The following is a 20,939-nucleotide window of genomic DNA, read 5'->3' on the forward strand; positions in this document are numbered from 1 at the left end:
TGTGGCTGTATTGGTGTGTATGTCTGTGCATGCGGTTCTGATTACCCAACTGTCCAGGGCTTGTCGGGGACCACTTTGTGACCGTTGCCGTGGGCGACCAGATGGCTAATTGAGCACTCTGTCATGTCACCTCCCTTCACTGGGGACTGAGCCAATCAGCACAGGCCAGACTTCTCAACTGCCGCCCCCACAGACATCACAGTCCCATCTTAACAGAGTCCAGCTTTAGGGGCCCAGAGGGACTGTTTAGAAAGCTCACAGAGAGAGCCTTGTTACAACTGCTACAACATCAAGCCACTGGCTTATTTACATTCTCTCAACCTGAGTGGTTGAAAAATTGTGCATAATTGTGCGAGTGTTTGCGTGTGTGTCTCTTAGACTCAGTTTCTTACACTTTGCTAATTATTTTCCATGTCAAGTTGCATGTATTTTCGATGGTGCTATATTGGCACGAAGCTTTTATGTGTTAGATTCAAAGTAAGACTGCAGATGTTTCAAAGTGAGATCACCCAGGCTTTATGTCACCTTTTTCCAGATTGGCTCTGCACCCATGGCATCCCATCAAGATTATATTGCACTTGTTAGAAATGGTTACAGGGCATAAAAATGCCTGATGTTGATTTGTTTGCTACATGAAGTGATCATTTGAGTCATTTTTTTTTTCAAGTAGAAATGTCAAATATTTGCTGTTACTTACTTCTCAAACATGAGCATTTGAACCATTTAGACTGTTAGAGAAAGCAAAGCATTTCAACATGTCACCATAGTCAGTGGGAAATTATAAAAAGGCTTTTTCCCTATCCTGTGGCATTTTGTGCACAAAATGATAATTGATAAGATAAAGATAATTGGGAGACAAATTCCTAATGAAATGATGATAAAACCAAACCTGCAACTAATTTCGAGTGAAAGTTCTGTACAGCTATTGTATTTTGTTGTACTATAGTAAAAGGCTTGCCTGTAATAATAAGAGACCGTACTTGACTGTATGTGGCTTGTGTGTATGTACCATTAAAGCTTCTCCTTATTTAGAATCTTGCCTAGTTTTTACTCTATCAACGCCCCTGACACTTCTTAAAATTAGTTTTGAATTATAGTTGGGGCCCAACTTTGGCACCTATAACCATTGTTTTGTTTTTTTTTCTTGAGTCACAACTGAACTATATTGTATTGTATTATCAACATTTTGTAATGGTAAATTAATAGATTTATTATATTTAAGAGTATTTAAAGGTATAGCTTACATCATCTTACTGCCCACCCCCATTTGTTATTTTTGAGTCATAGGTTTTGACATTTATTAAAACATACTTGAGAGTCCTCCTTTAGTATTCAATAGACTTTACTTTCATGTCATAATCCTTTTGGAAGCCCGAGTTTTAAAATATATTTGCTTGCTTTTTGTGCTATTTTCATGTTTACATATCAGTCATATTTCACTGTAATTTAGTAATTACAGATGTGGAGTTTAGCACAATAAATTACTTTAATACAATAAATTAATACACAGAGCCAAGACATATGCAGGATAATGAGTTAAATGAATGAATTGTTTTCTGTAACTTGCTGTGGAATATGTGACCCTGAGCTGAGGCGTTGGCAGTGTCAGTAAAGGGTGGAAATGTCGCTTCAATTAAAAGTGGTTTCAATTAAACTTATTTTACCTTGCTTGATGAGAGGGCTGGAGGTAGTGAAGATAAAATCTCTAAGATATTGCCAAGGCTCTGGCAGAAAATTGAACTCGAGAATTGAAGCTAATTGAATTTGGGAATGATAAGGTTGAATGTGGGGAGCTCTTAAAGCTAGTAAAAAAAAAAGGATGAGTAGAGGGAGTTTAGAAAAAATGGGGGGGGGGGGTGAGAAAGGCTTTTAATTTAAATGAACAAAGATGAGAAGAGATGAAACGATGACAGAGTGTAAAACACATTTTTAATTCGCACAGAACACGGGGGTTTGTGCCTTTAGAACACCTTATCTTTGACTTTGCAAGGGTATGACCATGTGACAAACTCACGACTAAATATACAGCACTTTTTATAAACATCTTTTACGCTGCTTGTTGAAAAATAGTCAACAATAATAGAAAGTTGGAATCCCATCTGGGATTAGTGCTATCTTAATCTGGAAACATTCCCATATTCCAAATCCAAACAGTTTGTATTATGGGATACCAGCAATGATTGGCATAAAATGGAAACTGCTCAACGTGGCAGATTATATCTTTCTATGATATACAGTATGCTGTTGCTGCAGTCAAACAGACATAATCCTAGGTCCCACAGTGTGCACAATTGTGCTATTGATGGTAACAATTTGAATACCATGGGAGATGATTAAACATTCTCAATAGAAACATATATCAATTATATGAACATATTGCAATATATATATATTTTTACAATATACAACTCCATTAACAAAAAATTGGGAAATTAATAAAAACAGAATGCAATGATTTTCAAACTTCATCAACACATATTTTATTTACAATGAAACATAAACATTATATCAGATGTTGAAACCGAGAAGTATTGAATTTGCTGGCAGCAACACATCTCAAAAAAGCTTGAACAGGGTGGTTTACCATTGTGGAGCATCCACTCTTCTTTTAACAGTCTGTAAACATCTGAGAAGTGAGGAGACCAGTTGCTGGATCGTAAGAGAGAAATGTTGTCCCATTCTTGTTTGATGCAGGATTCTAGGTGCTCAACTGTCCTGTGCCTTTGTTGCTGGATTTGTCACTTTATGATGTGCCAAATGTTTTCTTTTGGTTAAAGGCGTCCTCTTTAGCCCGTAGGACACAGGGTCTGGTTTCCAAAAAGAATTTCAAATTTTGATTTATCTGACCACAGAACAGTTTTGCATTTTGCCTCAGACCATTTTAAATTGGCTTTGGCCCAGAGGAAACGGTGGTGTTTCTGGATTGTGCTTACATATGGCTTCTTCTTTGCATGATACAGCTTTGACATTTGTGAATTGCACAGTGAACTGTGTTCACAGACAGTGATTTCTGGAAGTGTTCCTGAGCCCATGCAGTGATGTCCAGTAGAGAATCATGACTGATTTTAATACAGTGCTGCCTGAAGGCCCGAAGATCACGCACATCCAGTTTTGACCTTTAGCCTTATCCCTTGTGCACAGAGATACCTCTTGACTCTCTGAATCTTTTGATGATGTTATATACTGTGAATGGTGGGATTTGCAAAGTCAACGCAATTGTACGTTGAGGAATATTTTTTCTGAACATGTTCCACAAGTTTTTGGCCCAGTTTGTCACAGATTGGTGAACTTCTGCCCATCTTTACATTGCTGATTTTATATCCAGTCCTGATACAGACCTGTTGCTAATTAACCTAATTAGTTGTCAAATGTTGCTCAATTTGTTTTTGATTTGCTGCAATGACTTTTTCAGCCTTCTGTTGCCATCAAATTCAAAATGAGTGAAAATGTCTGTTTCAGCATCTGATATGTTGTTAATGTTCTATTGCGTGTAAAATATGGGTTGATGAGATTTGAAAATCATTGCATTCTGTTTTCATTTGTTTTCACATCTTCCCAACTTTTTTGGAATTGGGATTGCACATTAAAGTTTACACACATGAAGACTTTTCCTTTGTCATCCACATATGAAAATAAGCTTTGTGACAATGCATAATTAGTTTAATGTTTGGATGTGGTCTATTTTATTTAGTACTAAAATTCTGCAAGTGGATGTGAAATAGTTAAACATGAGTGCAAGTAAAGAGTCAGAATGCTGCACAGCTGCCATTACAGTCTTTGGGGAAAAGCATTCCCTTGCTCATTTACTGCATTTACTGTGCCTCTGCCCCTTATAGATTTCCCTAGACTTGAGCTGTGGTCTGAGAAAGCCTCTCTATCAGAAACTTCCCCCTTCATGGATGGCTTCCTTTACATCTCCCTGGGCCTTTCCAAGTCCACGCTGGACCGCCGTGGAAGAGATGGTGAGTGTAAATGCCGTTTTGCAAACCCTTGGCAAGGCCAATCAATCCATCAGTCCATTTGTAAGCAATTTACTGTGTGTGTTTGTCAGAGGTCTACTCTAGTTATGGGCTGATCGATCAATCAGTGTCAGTCTGTCAGTTGTCAAACTGCCAATCTGTACACCAAACAGTCCAGTCAAAACCATCAATGAATCTGTCTTTCATCAGTCCTCTGAGAATACTCGTCAAACAGAAGCAAGTTCTTGCACTACCCAGCAGCGAACACTCTACATGAGCAAAGGGTAAATTAGGGTCAAGTAAAAAAAAAAATAATAATAATAATTTTGATACGGTTTCAAAACTTCTGCATCCTCCCCCTTTTATTTCCAAAGCCATTTTAAAACTTTCAATTGGTTAGAAATTCAACACCATTCCAAAACTCCTGAGCTGCTGCTGCGCCTCCTGCTCCACAACGGTCCCACTGCCCTAAACAGCTGGACTGTTTCTTGGGCCCATGGGCAAGTAGGAGAAGTAGATAGCTTAGGATGCTGAGCCCTGGGGAAACGGGTTATTGAGAGACCTGGGGGACAAATGGAAAAAAGTGGGGAAAAGTGGAGGGCTGATAGCTTGCAGCTACCAGCCACTTGAAAAAGCTGAATCTCCTGCATCTTGGGCAAGACATCCATCTCCATTTCAATCAACCCACACAGGCTTTGCTCTCATTGGTGGTGGCTAATGAACAGAGCTCAGGTCTGGGAAATTACCACTTAAAGGAGATGGAGGACAATTTTTTTAACAGCATCTATGGAAATTTGTACACATGAAATTAACTTTCATTGTTTCGGGGTAATGGATAATTGGGGGGTATCGCAATTTATAATTTAACAGTTTTTCTCCATCAATTCTATCTCTTTTTGATAATAACAATAGCAAACTATAGCCAAAAACTAGAAAGATTAGTCTAAGGAATCAATAAGTTTCAGTGATCTATTTTTGGCCAAAAAGGGGCTGTGTAAGCAAACTATAAAGATGACATTGAATTACTTTAACACAAATTTATGTCAAATGAATGAGTAAACATTTGCCTATCCTGCAGACACAGAGTTCGATTAGCATGTAATTAATGTTGTGTTACTGCCTTCCTGACCAATGTATATTCAATATTTATAATGCTCTTAGCCTACTGCACCTACAATATACTTCCCAGCACTCTTTATAAACAACTCAAAACTACATAATATATATTTCTAAGATACAGTTAGTCTCTGGGATTTTGAAAGCCATGTGTCCTTACTTACCTTGCACATGTAGTTATTAACCTTAGATTGTTTTTTTTTTACAGCTAAATGTGGAAATATGCATAAACACATTTTGCATTTCTTCACAAAACTTTAGCCTAAAAGGACTCGTAGCGTATTGTTGCTGACAGATTGTCAGCCCATGACTGCATGCCTTTAAGAAAGGTGCTTATATAGTTTGTTTTAGCCATGTGTGAGCAGCACAAATGGCGTAATTATTGAAGAAAATGTGAGTGGTCTGAGTTGTTGCTGTGCTGCTCAGCACGACCTGCAACCCCAGGTTTGAGGATTTTCCTGCGGCGATGGTTTTCAGTAACACCTACAATGAAACACTAGCTCGTAAGCTGCTAAATTATCCACTATGTTCACCAGCTAGTTTCTCGTTTTGGCCAACACTGATGAGCCTGAACCTGGGCAGGACAACCAAAACAATTGCTGGAAGATGTAAAAAAGCAGCACAGAGCCGAGTGGAACTGCAGAGGTGGGTGACAGTTGTCTGTCCGTCGCCATGGACATCTTTTACAATGAAAGTGGTCATTCATATTTTTTATATAACAGGAAAATTACCGTATCTTTTTAATTCATGTAAGATATTGATTATTGCAGTTTTAAATTAATTTAAAGTCAATGGGAAAACCTTAGTGAACTTGTGAGTTACTGTTTCAGAAGGAGCAATGCCACAGGTGTCCATTTTGTCGAGACCCATTTTAGTCACTGTAGTGCACCACTTAACAGACACAACACCTTTCAAAATTTGTCCATCCTCAGATAAGTGCTCACAATATTTCGGCCGATAAATACCTTGTTATTTCATCTATTATGGAGAGCCATACGGGTTTGTCTTTTGTGCTTTAATGGCGCTTTAACTGCAGCTGCAGCTGTTGAAAAATTTAGGAGTTGGATTTAAAACTCAATGTGTTCCAGCTACTTCAATCATGAGGAAGCACTGTCAGGACTTTGTAAGCACGACAGGATGAGGTATTTTTGAATGTACTGCAGGATGCCTTTCGCTCCCAGGCTAATGGTTTGATGGTCTATAGATACACCCAAGATCTTAATAATTCATAAGCTGTGCTCAGGGCTTAATAAAAGCACTCTGCCACAACATCTTAAACTTAGTTTTATTTATTTATTTATTTTTTGTCTGGAGACAGCTCCAGTATTTCCTCTCATGAGAACGAAATTCAGAATATGACATAAATTAATTTGGCAACCAATTCTAGTGATGACCTTGACACAGGTGTCATTGGAGATCATTGTCCAGCATAATGCAATAAAATACTGCACTGCTTAGCATTTACTGTAGCACTATGTTGCACTAACACTATGTTGAGTGTAAAAGCTGCTGGGAATATGAATTAGGATTAGGAAAATAATACCCCTAGTTGTTTTATTTGTGTCTAAATCAAGGTTGAACTGGTTTATTCTCCAGCGTTCTCTGCTCCATATCCGGTTTGCAGAGTTGATTCCAGCGTAAATTAAGAAGAGCGACTCATGCTACTCTCAAATTAAAGAGTGTGTGCTTGCGCCGTGTGCATGTGTGTGTGTCTGTGTGCTTGTGAGACTCCTGGGAGAAAAAGAGAGACAGTAGGCAGTTACTGTCTGAAATGGTGAGTGGCAGCAGGGAAATGGCACCCCTAATTTCTGATTAGTTTTGTCTTTCCCTCATCAGCGGCTCTCTGTTTTTGCCTGCAACAGTTACTCACAACTGCCAGAGAGAGAACAGGAGTTGCTCATGGGGGGGGGGGGGGGGGGGGGGGGGGGGGGGGGGGGGGGGGGGGGGTTGAAGAGCAGAGGGAGAGAAGTAGAATTATATTAACACTTTTATTGAGGACCCAAATCCGAGCCAATATGAACGATTCAATTACTTGGAGTCAAATTTTGGATAATAAAACAAATCTTCTTTATGGTTTACATTGGAATTACTTGTCAAAGAATGTTAATAAGTTGAAGTTTCGAAGTACACTTACTGTATGTGTGTGTGTGTGTGTGTGTGTGTGTGTGTATATGTGTTTGTGTGTGTGTGTGTGTATATATATATATATAATGTTATTCTATCATATAAGGTGCACATAAAGCCTATTTAAACACTTTGTCTTAATTTAATATGCATTTTGGAGAATCTTTGTTCACATCACTGTGCCTCTTGCCTAAATGAGCGAGTAGTACTGTTGCTTAGTCTAGAAATACATGAGTTTTTTTTTTTTTTTTTTATCTGATGCCATATCTGTTCATTCCTCCCTGTAATGAAGTGGGCTGTAATTCTGGCACAGGCAGATCCCTTCAGTTTCTCGATTTCCATTTCCATCCCCCCTGACAAGCTGTCCAGCAGATGTCTTCATCACAGATATTTTAGTCTGATGGCGAGATAGTCAGAAGATTGGCGGAAAGGGGGAGAAAATGTGGGAGTGTGAGCGAGGGAAAAGGGTGATTCAGAGGAAAGGGGCACAGCCTGCTCTTTCAATTGATACTGGAATGGTTGTCTGTGCTATTTTGATTAAAAAAAAGTTTAGGGGGACACTGGACAAATCCGGAAAAGTGCAGTTAAAAATAAAGCTTGAGACAATCGGAATTAAAAGTTTTTTTCTGGTAAATATGTCTGTAACTTGGTCCGTGCAGTCAGTGCACTATAGGACAGTTTAATTGCCTCATTCATGAATTGATTTGTCTAATCAACCTGCTGCTCTTACATGATTAGGATGTTTTAGCAAATTTTACAAATTTTTGTTAAGAGGAAACGACCAAAAAAAAAGCAGAAAAGAGGGAGAGATAGAGAGATATTCCACAATTCAGATTTGTAAGCCATTTTTTTCTTATGGAAAATGCTACATGGGGAGTACTCTTGGCTTACAAGCTAATTGGCCCAATTTAGCTAGTGGAGTCATGTACCACGTTTGGCTTCCGCTAGCGTCGTCTCTGGCGGCTGGTTGTGGACTCCTGTGGAGAACGGCTGGGCCACGGGGCGGTTGCTGTGTGTGGGGTACAGCTGGCAATGGACGCAGCTGCTTGATTGTAAATCAGGCACTATTGTTCCCCCATTGCACTGGTGCTTGTAGAGAAACTAGTGGTATCCCACCCACTAGGGAAATGCTGAACCACAAACAAAGAAGGAGAAGGATGCTCCCGATTTAGTGATGTGCAGGTTTTCTAGAAAGCCATTTTCATGCAACATTATCTTAAGGATCCACAGACAATCATTTCTATGTTAGGAAGTAACTTGTTCCACAAATTCCAACACAGCAAAATAATAGCTGCTTTCAACTGACTAAAACTCTTTGCAGCTATTCCTCATTTACACTGCAGTCATCATGGGTCTGAAATGGCAACCAGATTAACTGATCTAAGGTCCAATCAGTACAGTTCTTTTTTGAGATAATGGTTTTACTTCCTGTCACCATAGTCTGTTCTGCCTTTACAGGAGCTGTGCTTTCTAGGATTGTTTAGTGGGCATCTGTACGGGGGTGTGCTTGCCATTGACAAGGAGAATTTGTGGTCAGGTAGTGAGCCCATTCCAGTGCTTACACTGTCTGGACCCAGGATCCCACAGCAATTTGCCTCCCAGATTCACAGTGGGATTTTCAGTGTCTTTGTCCTTGTAATGGCAAGGACATTAAGGGGGCGGAGAGAAAATTTAGTGTGGATAAAAGTGTTTGTCAGATTTTGTCTGTTCAAGGAGATGAGATCTGGATGACACTTCTCCCAACATTAAAAGGAGATCTGTCATTGCTTCTGATTATCATTGTACTGCATTAGGGCTAACAAGTCATTTCACATGTGCATGCAATTCTCAACTATTTCCCATGTAAACCACAGTCACTCGTGGTGGTTAAATTATTAAGTCATTTTTTTTAGTCAGAGAGAGGAGATTACATTTTTTGTGATTTACAAAGCTTCCAGAAAAAGCCTGCCTCTGACCAGGTTTTCCCTACTCGCATCGCACAAGCAAAACTACAATAATGTGACTTCTCCTCAATAAGATAATGATTTGTTTTCTTTATTTTGGTATTGTTTTAGTAATTTTCAAATTCCTAAACTATTCAGAACATTATGGCAAAGTGAGACATTCAGTAAGATCTGCAACTAATATTTACTTGTATTGCCTAAAACTTTCCCAGAGCCAGATTTACTCAAGTCAGAAGAGTCTGGAGCCATTTAATACCTGTAAAACATCCTGCATACAATAGTTTTTAGTAGGTGGACTTACCATCTGGTTGCCCGGCATTACTATCCGTAGAGCCATGCTGTGGTCTGGACAAAATCAACAAAATAGATTTGGAAGAAACACAAGTCTAGTTGTTATTTGTCGTCCCAGATGATACATGTTTGGACTTCCCAGTACATTGATTTTATGCATTACATAAACTCCATAATAACAGTCTGCAAATACAGGAACCATTACATAGCAAAATGACATTGCATCTTCTTGGCAGCTGATGATAGAAATTGGCTTCAGTTAGAAAATCAAGTGTGCCACTTAAGGAGATAATTGTGTGAGGGTTTGGGATGGCAAAAATGGAACATTTTGGTATTATCCCATTAGGTGAAGGACAGAGGGAAGTGAGGCAAAATTACAGGAAAATATGGCACAAAACAAGAACTTAACTATCCTCTGACGAGAAATGATGGACATGACATTTTCTAGAAAACCTTAGCAACCCAGGGACACATTTGCGGAAGTGAAGTGCATTACGATCTGTCCTGTCACCAAGACAACACTGCGTCCTGTCGGATAAATTGGACTGGTAATGGCTTTAAATATCAGAGTCGGTCACTGTCTCCCCCTCCACACACACAGACACACACATACACACACACACACGTATACACAAACCCATACAAATCTGCTACATGCACAGCTGGTTCCTGATAGAGATGATGATTCTTCAGCTTAGCAAAGTGAGGTCGGAAGAACAGCATTTTTTTTTTTAAATGCCACAGTAAGCAACTAAATATTAGTCATTTTCCAGTTTTAAGCTGTTTGCAGAATAGTTTTTAAGACAGAAAAGACAAAGTCAGAAAGGAGCATACATACACACAGCACAAGGGTGAATACAATAAAACTGACATCCTCCTTTCCAGTGCTTATCTTTTATTTTTTTCTTTTAACAGCCAGTTGTAGACACTTCCTTTTTATTGGAACTATATCTGTTCCTTCAAAAACATCACACACAGTTGGCAGAGGAATGCACAATTAGCATATTCATGAGATGAATACAGTGGAAACTTTGGAGTCGCAAGCAACAGTGGGTGTGTGTGTGAGTGTGAGTGTTGCAGAACAAAAAAGCAGATGGCACGATGACTTTGAAAATCCAAAATTAGGTATGTTTTCATGAACTTCATGCTCATTGGCTATGTAAATTGCACAGTCAGACAGTCATGAAAGACAATGTTGTGTGTTTTCCCGCTTCTCCACTGAGATCATGTTTGTTGATTGAAATCTGCTCAGTACTTGGAGTCTGTTAACTATTGTGATTCTGTGTGTGTGCCCGGATACAGTTTACTTGACTCAGTTATGTCTTCTTATGGACAGAAAGGCGAGGTATGGTCATGTGATGGAAATCATAAACCTATTCTGATTTGGCCAAACAGAAAATTGAAATCTTCACTGGAAAAATCTTTTTTATCCTTGTTAGCACCTCCTTTTGTCAATTTGAAAATGTAGGACACAGTCTGCCAGTTATCTTCAAATTGTATTTTTTGCTAATTACAGTACAGATGTTCTCTTTCTGTTGTGTTGATTTCAACTTGAAATGTTGGCCTTCAGGTGGTGTGGTCTTTTTTTTTTTCATCTCCCTGGTTTGGCTTTGGATAAGAACCACAAGATGTTTTTGAGTTAACTGGGCCCTTAAGAACAAGAAAACTTAAACGAGGCAGTGTATGAGAACAGCAGACGATGCTGACATATCTCCATACGTTCATCCATGTGTGAAAGCTGAGTGCTAAGTGTCTTATCTCCAAACTTTTAAACGATTTCTTGGTAGTGCTGTCTTTGCTTGTAGAGAGTCATTAGCTGTGTTAAATAGGGCTGGAGTGGTGCTAATTGTTCACAACCAATCACTAACATTGCAGGCTCTAATTAATTTCTTCTCCGTATGCTACAAACAATAAAAAATTTGCTCAGTTTTATCAGTATGCAAATGCATGGCCTTACTGTAGTAATCCAATAGAGACAGCAGACATGTTGGAGGGTTCTAAGTGCATAAGGAAAGGACTACAAATTGTGTGAAGTTAGCATCAGATCAATTTACAAAATGACTTCACAAAATGGCAGTATTTACAGGAAACTTCATATCTTTCTACAAGTTCTAGAACTTTACTACATTGCACTTGATTGTGACTAACTAAAAAAAAATGCATATCTCCTTTTAACAAATCAAAAGTTAGATCCTTGAAAAATAAGAAACTTTTTTGATACTAGTTTTGTATTTTTGATACTACAGCCTTGAGGCCTATTCACATTATGGCTCTGTGCTGGTCAGCTGGTCACCCTCCAAACCTCTTTGGAGGGTGACCCAAGAGGTTTGGTGTGTCACCACTTTAGCTACAATGCTAAGGTTGTTAGAGACTAAACTGTTGCGTTTCTCAATACAGAATATGAATCAGGACTCCGAGGACGGGAGGATAAGTTACAGTCAGAATTCTTGATGACAACAGCAGCTTAGTGCCGCACTGGTGCTGACACTTAGTATAAATTAATCTGTTACGAAAGCAACGTTTTCAAAACCTAAATCAAGTAACAGTAATCGTGATAAAAGATAAACTTGTAGGGTGTATGTAGGCCTGTATTTTAGAACATTTTCAAGAAAGCAAGTACAGAAGATAAAAGCACATTGAGAAACGGCTTTTGTTTTTTTTTCTTGCGTCAACCAACAGTCTTGGTTGCGGTACCTGCACACTAGCCTGTCTGTGTTTGTCTAGGCTGAATATGTGGCTAAATTAGCATTACACCTTTTTTTGAAATTAGAGAAAATTAGTTGGAAACTTATACATGTTTTTTACCTATATATTCTTGGCACCGCCACTGAACTTCCAGTTTGATTTAGTGCACTTACTTCTTCTAGAAAAGACTTTCTTCTTAGAGTGACCTGATGATAAAGTTATTGATCAAAAGTAATGAACTGAAAAGGCTTTAAAGACCGGTTAGTGAGCATTTGATGTTCCCAACAATGTCTGTGGTCTCATTTAGCCACTTTTAATCAATCTTTTTTTTAAGACACATGAAAGTAAAACAAATTCCTAAGTCGGGTATTTACTAATGACTTTTATGTGGTAGAATAAACCATGGAAATCATTGTGTTAACTACAGACTTTATTTCAGGCATTTCACAAAAAAAAACATTGAAATGCTAACTGACTTACTCCTATGAGATGCTGTGATCAGCCGACTGTTTTGAAATACATTGTTGGTTACATCTTTCGTTAAAGACTCTATGTTTTCTGTATATTTCTAATGCATGGGTGATTACTTATACATTTCAGACATGGCTCGCCGTTGGTGTACCTTGGAGGGCGGCTTACTGAGTTACTATGAGAACGAGCGAAGCCTATCTCCCATCGGCAGGGTGGACGTCAGCGAGGCAGTGAGCCTGGCTATCAGCAACACTGAGACCATGACTGGAGCCGGGTATGAAACTACGCAGAAACGTACTAACAGACTTGCTGTCTAGTGACATTTTATCTCTAATAAACTGTAAGCTTTTGAGATAATATTAGAAAAGGTTTGTTTGATTTGGTTCTTGGAATATTTTCTTCCCCTGCACCTGAGGATTTAAGTAGTTTACTTTAGAATTCCACAGTTAAAGCACTTTAGTTACAAGAGTATTGACATTAATATATAACTTGTCATAATAATCTAATTTATGTATAAATCGGCCATTAAAGTAGTTCAGTAAACTTATAGGGCTCAAATTACACATATATACCTCACACACTTACATATAGACTTGTATCCCCTCCCATAATTTGGAATTTATTTTGTGATTCTTGAACCTTCAACTCAAATGATTTACTTATATTTCTTGGGCTGACTTACAAGTAACAGTACATTACAGATTACAGTGATATTACAGAGCTTTAAGTTGTGTGAGGTCATAAACACACATGTAGACACAACCTTCTGCATTGTTTTTCTTCCTTGTCATATGTCACATTAGCATAATCTTAACTTGAACATTATTCAATTTAACAGAACCCATCAGGGCTTTATGAGTGCTATATTTCCTGTTTACTTTGGTGGCGATGCAGGCGAACGATGGATCTTTAACTGCCCTCCCTCCATTCTCTTTTAACGCGCCACCTCCCTTATCGTTTCTCTCACTCCTATCACAGATTATGATTCAGTTAAAAAGTTCCTCTGACAACAAACTTTTCTTTATTTCTTCTGGAAGTGTTACAAACACACAATGAAGAAACAGATGTCTCGATCCTTTCCTCTTCACCCTGTCCCCGCTCCCACTGAATCGTGCCGTGTGTGCGTTTTTCAGTTTCTTAGTGCCGAGTCTGATAATGGCTTATGATTAAAGCATAAGCCAGGTCCTTAATGACAGCAGCAGATGTTATGAAGAAGAAACAGTGCCTTTATTTGTACATTTTATTTACAGCCATTACAAACACATCTGGCCAACTAAAACTATGACCTTTCTAATGAGCTAGTTGCATACACAGAGCCATGATGGGTTAGAGTGGTAATAGAAACAGTGACATGCACCACTTTTAGCTAAGTGCATACATCCCAGTTACAGGTCATGGCTTCAGTGCCAGAAAGGCTATAAGTCTCCATTGCTAACACTCATAATGGCTGTGTGTTTCACTAGATTAAACTCTGCCTCACTCCCTCTCACTTCTCGAACTTCCAAAGTTCCCAGCATGTCTGCATGCTGAGAGAGACAGAGAGAGAGAGAGAGAGGGGACACCTCACCCCTTGACTGTCTGCCTCTCATGAATATTAACGTATGCAGATGACACACTCCCACCAGCAGCCTATCGCCATGCTACAGGAGGCCGTAGGTGTCATTTCCATTAAACACAGCATTTGGGTAATTTCACCGTGGCAGAGGATACCTCGAATTACCGTGCAGCCCAGACACATAAGTTGTATGAATATTACAAACCCTCACTTAAGGAATTAATGTATTGGGAGTATGCTGGCTGGTGATAAGTTGAGGTTTTCTAAGGAGAATTATTTTTTTTGTCTCGTCTGCCTGTTTTAACAAGTCATTTAAGTAAATTCTGACCTTCAAATTCAACTGAAAACCTTGGAAACAAGCCTTTCTGCTTTTTTTCCACATTTTCCTTTTCATGTTTTTGGCCACTCTTTGTGCGATCTCTCTCTCTCACTCTCTCTCTCTCTCTCTCTTCATCACTTTTTAGACACACTAACAGAAGTAACAGAGCTTTTAAACAGTTTTCATGGCAGAGCTGCTGTATTGGATTGCAGTAGATTGTACAGGTGTACCTAATAAAGTGGCCATTTAGTTTAGACTTGGCCTGCAGAAATGTGTCATTCCTATAGGACTTTATTGTTACTGTTTATAGGCAACCAAACTAGTTTTTTTCCTATGAGATATAGAAAAAGTTCTCTAAACTCAGAATTCAGCAAGTATATGCATAAGCACTACAGTACATAGACACATACCATACATTACAGTAATGTGTGATAATGGTTACAAGTTCTGTCTTATTTTTGCCCTTCTGTCATTCTTTTTTTTCCATTTACATTATTATTCCTATACCTTTCTAGCCCTATTTCTCGCTCTCTCACTCTCCTCTCTCCCCAGCTACTTCTTCCCTGTGGGACACTCATCATGCAGCATTCTACTCCTATCCTACTGTCTTCGCCTCCCATCCTTTCTTTATGATACCACTTGAACAGCACATCGACGTACCCCTCCACAACTCGCTCCCTTACTTTCCCTCTGGGAGCTTCTCTAACAAGCACCTGCACACCTACTGGCAAGGAGGAGGAAAAGAGGGGGGTTGGGGTCACGCAAGGTCACACAAACACCAGTGTCGCACCTGTTCCCTTGACATGCTTGAGAAGAGAGTGACTCAGCGCTAGTGTGACCTCCCCTTCATGACACGCTACCTTAAACACCAGTTTCTGCCGCGTTTAGAGCCCGCCTCACTGTAGTGTATCATTGAAAAAAAGAGCTACTGCTTGGCAGTGTGTTCAAACCATTAAGACGGTGATACTCTGACCTCCGCACCCTCACTGAGAGATGGAGAGAGTCTGAGAGACAGAGAGAGAGCATCGAGGTGGAGACAATGGGAGGAGAAAGACCAACAAAGATTAATAGCTGCCCTTTTGCCTCTGACAGCAAGGGTTTTGCCTGCAAGTCCGTGTCTCTGTGTTGATGATCGAGGGTGGGAGTGCACGCATGCTCCTATTTTTGAAAGATCTATGTGGGATATGTACATAACCTCGTGCACATGCAATTTTATGTTACTCATACCTATGGGGTTGAATGTCCCTTAAAAGCACGTGCACAACAGTTTTAAGGCAACGTCTGACTATCTGAACTACATTATTAAATGCTGTGTGCAAGTTATTATGTTTTAATAAAGAGAGTGGATATGTTTACACTGAGTGAAACTTCCCAGGAATTCTATTAGTTTAATTTTTTTTTTAAAGTTATGTGTTATTATGTTTTAGTCAGTATTTATATTCATAACCACAAACTACAGAACTGTTTGCAAGCTGATTTTCAGTCTATAAAAACATGAAAATGTACATGCTTTCACCTGTTTGCCGTGTGCTTCCGGGGACTCTTCCCATTCCACATAACTAACAGAGAGCTGTGCATCTCCGGCAGGGCTGTGTTTACAATGGAGCTGTATCTGCAGCCAGAGCGAATACTGAGCGTTGGAGCTGAAACACAGGAAATGCAGAATGACTGGATCCAGGCACTAACAAAGGTGACACATTTTGGATATGGCGCCCACAAAAACATGCTCATTGTCTCTTGCTTTATATGTTTGTTTTTCACTTAAAGTTATGAGACGAATCTGTGTGAATGTGCTGAAGAACTACATCAAATGCATCCCATACTTTTTTATTTGCTCTTCTACTCTGCAACACATATATAGTTGTTGCCGAGCCTCATGCGGCATGCACTCCTTTCAGTAAGACAAGTGGTCTTGCTATCTCTTCACCCACATGCTGACAGAATCTTGTAATAACGCCCCACATAAATATGTCCCCTATTCCCTTTTTTATCTCTTTAATCCAAGGCAACCCAGTCATAGATGGTGGGAGGTGTAGCTGCATTAGTCCATATGTCTCTCCATCTGTAATATAGGCCTTCCACACCTCCGTATTTCAATTTGAATCACAGAACAATGGCTAGGCACAGAGGATCGAGAGGGAGAGAAAAGTACTTGGAAAATAATTCAGCCAGGGACCAGAAACTGAGCAAAGGTCTATTCCTCCAAGAAGAAGGTTTGCACGTGTTGTGCTTTAGTGTTGTTTTTGAGGTGACACGCCACAGTGAAAAAGTTTCATGCGGTTAGTTGCAAGAGTTCTTAAATCACCAGACTGTTCCTGCTTTGTTGGCTCTGTGCATCTGACACACAGTGCTTCATCCCGCCTAAAGTCGAGGGACTGGTACAGAAAGACAGCGAACTGATCGGCAGACTCTACTACAAAGAAGGCCACGATCTGTACCACTGGAGGAGGGGCTGGTTTATGCTGGAAGGTTCTGCCCTGCACTTCAGGGGAGGAGACGAGGAGGTAGAAGAAGAAGTCCTTCAACTCAAACAGCTACATGAGCTAAGTAAGTTTAAATGTCTGACTGTGTTCTGGGAGGTAGGCGATTGACCAATTTTAGCACTGTTGGAATCGCTGTCAGGTGGAACTATACACATTTATTCAAGAACTGTGCAAAGTTTTGAGGTACTTATACCTTCATTGCATATTTGCTTTTCATGTTACTCCTACTTCACTAGAATTCAGACTGAAATATTGTACTTTGCATTTCAGTACAACAAATTTTCAGCATTAGTTACGATCCTGAAAGTTCTCGAGATGAATCGTATCTTTATCTGTTCCAATTAATTTTGATTATTTTCTCCTTGCACCAACACAAATTCAACTATTATGGCTATAAGCTTTTTTTCTAACACAGAAAGGCAAATTTAGGAGCTGTTGATATTGTGACAAGTCCGGAAAAGAAAACTTAGCCGGTGCCTGCTACAAATATCTGGATGTGTGTCTTGATCATTATCTCACTATTAAACAACACGTCAAAGTTTAAAAGGAGACTCGCAGAAAGCCAGGAAAGATCTGGTTGCTGCCACATTCTTCACTGTGTAAACGTATTATAATGTACACGAATGCCCAGGTTCTCATTAGCTAGACTGTTTATCCTAAACTTGTTATAAATTTGAAATCAGCATTGTACTCTATACTCTGGAGTGGGCTGGCCTTTTCTCTTTGCAGCATTTGAGACACTAGTATATTTCCATTTATAAAGCCATGCTGGATAAACTCCCCTCATATCTTTGCAAACTGATTTCATGGACCCCGTCCCTCAATCACAATCTTGGATCACAAAACCCATATCTGCTATCTGTGCATACTGTGCAGACGGAGATGGGAAAGAAGTCTTTCCCCTTTACTGCTCCAGACACTTGGAACAACCTGTAGAGGGAAATGAAATTAAGTCATTTGGTATCCCAGCCTAAGTTCAAGACCTTTTCAAACTCTGTGGTGAGCAGTTCCTATTCTACTTGTTTCTTTGTTTATGTTTTCTAAAGCTATAAACCATTATGACTAGATATGAGGAAACTTGTTAGCTTAGCAGCATTGCGACTGTTAAAGTCTTATGTTTTGGCTAATAAGGCACTTTGCCTCATAAGTAAATCTAATATTAGTGTGATTTCTGCTCAGATGCTGGACTTTTGCACTAATATGCATTAGAAGCATCTGAAACCCACATCAGCCTATTTTGGTTAATATATTGCCCTTAGCTCCGTTACCAATTTACATGAGCAAACTGCCCTTTTTTAAATAACTTCGGAGGAGCTTTTAATTGGAAATAAATCTGTTTTTTAAAGTAGCACAGTCACCTGTTTTGGCTGATAAGATTGCTGTATTTTATGGTTTCATCCTTTTACTACTTGCATTTATTGCTACTTAATGATGTTAGAGGATGCATGTGGTGTCTGAAGACACCTCAGCTTCCCACCCCATTACACATTTCTGCTGGCTCTCTGCTTTAATTGGCTAGCTTAGTCTACCATTATAAAATTCATGCTTTGATGGGAGTGACAAGGTGCCATCAGACTGAATGTGAGAAGGTGTTAATATGAGGTCAACAAAGGTCAGTATAATGTATTGCTCCATTAAATGGTCATCACTCAGAATGGGCTTCAGATTCTCCTAACCTTGTATGAACTCAAGGTTTTGGAAAGACTGAAGTGGTGTTTGAAGAACAAAGGTGCCATTGTCGCACTGTTGCCAATATCGCAGCATTAGTTACAAACACCAATTGATTAAGGGACAGTGTGTGGAGGGAATCTCATCATTAGGGTTGTTCCAAAGGGCACGCATAAATGGCACATAATAAAGATTTTGGGACTGTACTATTGATTGTGTGAACAGAAGGAGGGGAGAATCAGTGGATATTTCTAATCCATTTACAGCTCGACGTGGATCAAATTGTGCAAAGCGCCGCCCCATCTTCTCACCTGGGGCAGGATAAAAAACTGCAGTAGTACTCATTTTTATTCTTGGCTTTCTCCAACCATATTTGTCACAGCCAGAGAGATGTTACAGCCAGAAGGAACTGTGTTTTGTCGGGGGATGGTAGCTTCTGGAGCTTTGAAAGGATCCCTTTAGGAATCACAGTCTGTGACATGGGATTAACTGTTATTTTCTCTACAGTGACACCACTACATGAAAGGTGGCCCTGTGTAGCACCAAGGAGTTAAGAAAAAAAAGACTTTTCAATTAAAATAACTACATGTTTCCAACATGCAGCACTTCAATCCGCATCAAGAGTTCACTGTAAGTGTGATGCCTTCTGTTCCTAGTTTTTTTGGCCTCAGGCTGCTACAGTTGATGATTATTTCCAATATATTTTCTCAAAATCTTTGAAAGGTTTTTGTCTCACTGGAGGTGAAGTGAAAGCTCTAATTTGTGGCTTTTGTTCATTTTAACCTTAATTGCCTTAACTGCCATTTATTCTTTGTTTCCATTCGACAACGACAATTTTTTTCTACCTTAAACTCACTGTGCACAATGTTTTATTGATCTATGTCCATTGTTCAGTATTAATTTCTCTTAGTAATGAATCAGTCCCTAACATTGTTTTTGGAAAGTGCTATATAAATAAATAATAACAAAAAGAATCCCATCTCCAAAGATTGAGAGTGCACTACCTTTTAAAATGGCTTCCTGGGGGCTCAGCTGTGTACTTGTTAAAGGATTGATATTTTTGTGATGTCTCGTGTCAAGATGCCTGCCGCACAAATAAGAAAACCAAAGTAAAATGAGGTGAAAATGACAGATACAGTTGGATGATGATTAACCTGCCAGAGTGCACAAACCAGCCTGCCAACCCTGTACTTTCCGAAATAAAAGGTTTTCAAAGAAGATAACCATGTTAATTTTGAACTCATTCAGTGCAATTTCATGATGTCTGATTTTCCTTAGGGTGGCAGCACTGCGTTGCAATGGTTAGCACTGTCACATAACAAGAAGATTCTGGGTTCGGTTTATTCCCACAAACCAAAGATGTGCAGGTTAAGGCTGTTAGTGGTTCTAAATTACAGTGAGTGTGAATGTCTGTCTATTTTTGTGCTTGTGACAGACCAAAAACTGTCCAGAGTGCACCCGGCTTCTTGTCTAGTGTCAGCTAAGACTGGCTCCAGCCCTCTTCTCAACCTAAAGGATAAGGGAATACAGTAGGTAACCAAAGGATAGCTTTTCCTTAAGGCCATGGCTAATTAGAGACAAACATTAAGCCTATTGATTTGGATTTTGAATTCTTTCTGCTACCCAATATATTTAGGAGGACAATTTTCTCAGTGTGTCCACAGCCATTTAAAGACAAATTTAGATGTTTTCTCATTAATTTTGAGATGTGCAGGATTTAAGAGCATGGACTGTTAATGATGCTTCATGACCTTTGCGTGAACTTGTTAAAATGACAAAAATCCTCAATGAACAACAATTCCATGTGTCCACTTGTTTGTTAAAGTCTCTAAAACCAGTGTCTATATGGACCCAAAGATTGACTGGGAAAGAAGATGCAATAATACAACAGAATTAATACATCTTCACTGTAGTTGCTTGGGTATTCAATAAACATTTGTGTAGTTAAAACTAAGTAGTTGGATCCAACTCATTACTCTATATGTGACAATTGACAACAAGATTAGCAATGAATATACTGTAGTGGTCTTACATTTTAAGTATGCAATATTTTGCAGTTGATATATTATTATTATTATTATTATTATTATTATTATTGGTATTAGTATTCCTCAACATACCCGTGAACACAGCAACATATCCTTTTTTGTTAGTGGAGACTTTCTTTGTTGAATGATCCAGTAAAACTACTGCTGATAACCAAACCCAGGTCTCTAGAAAGGTGGTTAACAAGTCTTAATGTTATTGTAAAATATATTTAGAAATCAAAACAATTTTCTTACACTATAACTTGGCTCTGGCACGCCAAAAAAACAAAAACAAAAC

General features: G+C 39.1%; 1 protein-coding gene across 8 annotated transcripts in view; it reads left to right on the top strand.

Moving 5' to 3' along the window:
- arap2 (ArfGAP with RhoGAP domain, ankyrin repeat and PH domain 2) overlaps nucleotides 1-20,939 on the top strand; it is a 204,578-nt gene that overhangs the window by 157,208 nt on the left and 26,431 nt on the right. For 7 of the 8 annotated variants that reach the window (XM_067523327.1, XM_067523331.1, XM_067523329.1 and 4 more), the window contains 4 exons: nucleotides 3,837-3,962; nucleotides 12,719-12,863; nucleotides 16,051-16,153; nucleotides 16,812-17,010. In XM_067523327.1, the coding sequence (XP_067379428.1) occupies nucleotides 3,837-3,962; nucleotides 12,719-12,863; nucleotides 16,051-16,153; nucleotides 16,812-17,010 (573 nt within the window). The remainder of the gene's footprint in view (nucleotides 1-3,836; nucleotides 3,963-12,718; nucleotides 12,864-16,050; nucleotides 16,154-16,811; nucleotides 17,011-20,939) is intronic. The other variant, XM_067523333.1, reaches the window with a different exon arrangement.

Source organism: Channa argus, chromosome 12 (genome assembly GCF_033026475.1).
Source record: "Channa argus isolate prfri chromosome 12, Channa argus male v1.0, whole genome shotgun sequence".
In the NCBI taxonomy this organism is placed as follows: Eukaryota; Metazoa; Chordata; class Actinopteri; order Anabantiformes; family Channidae; genus Channa; species Channa argus.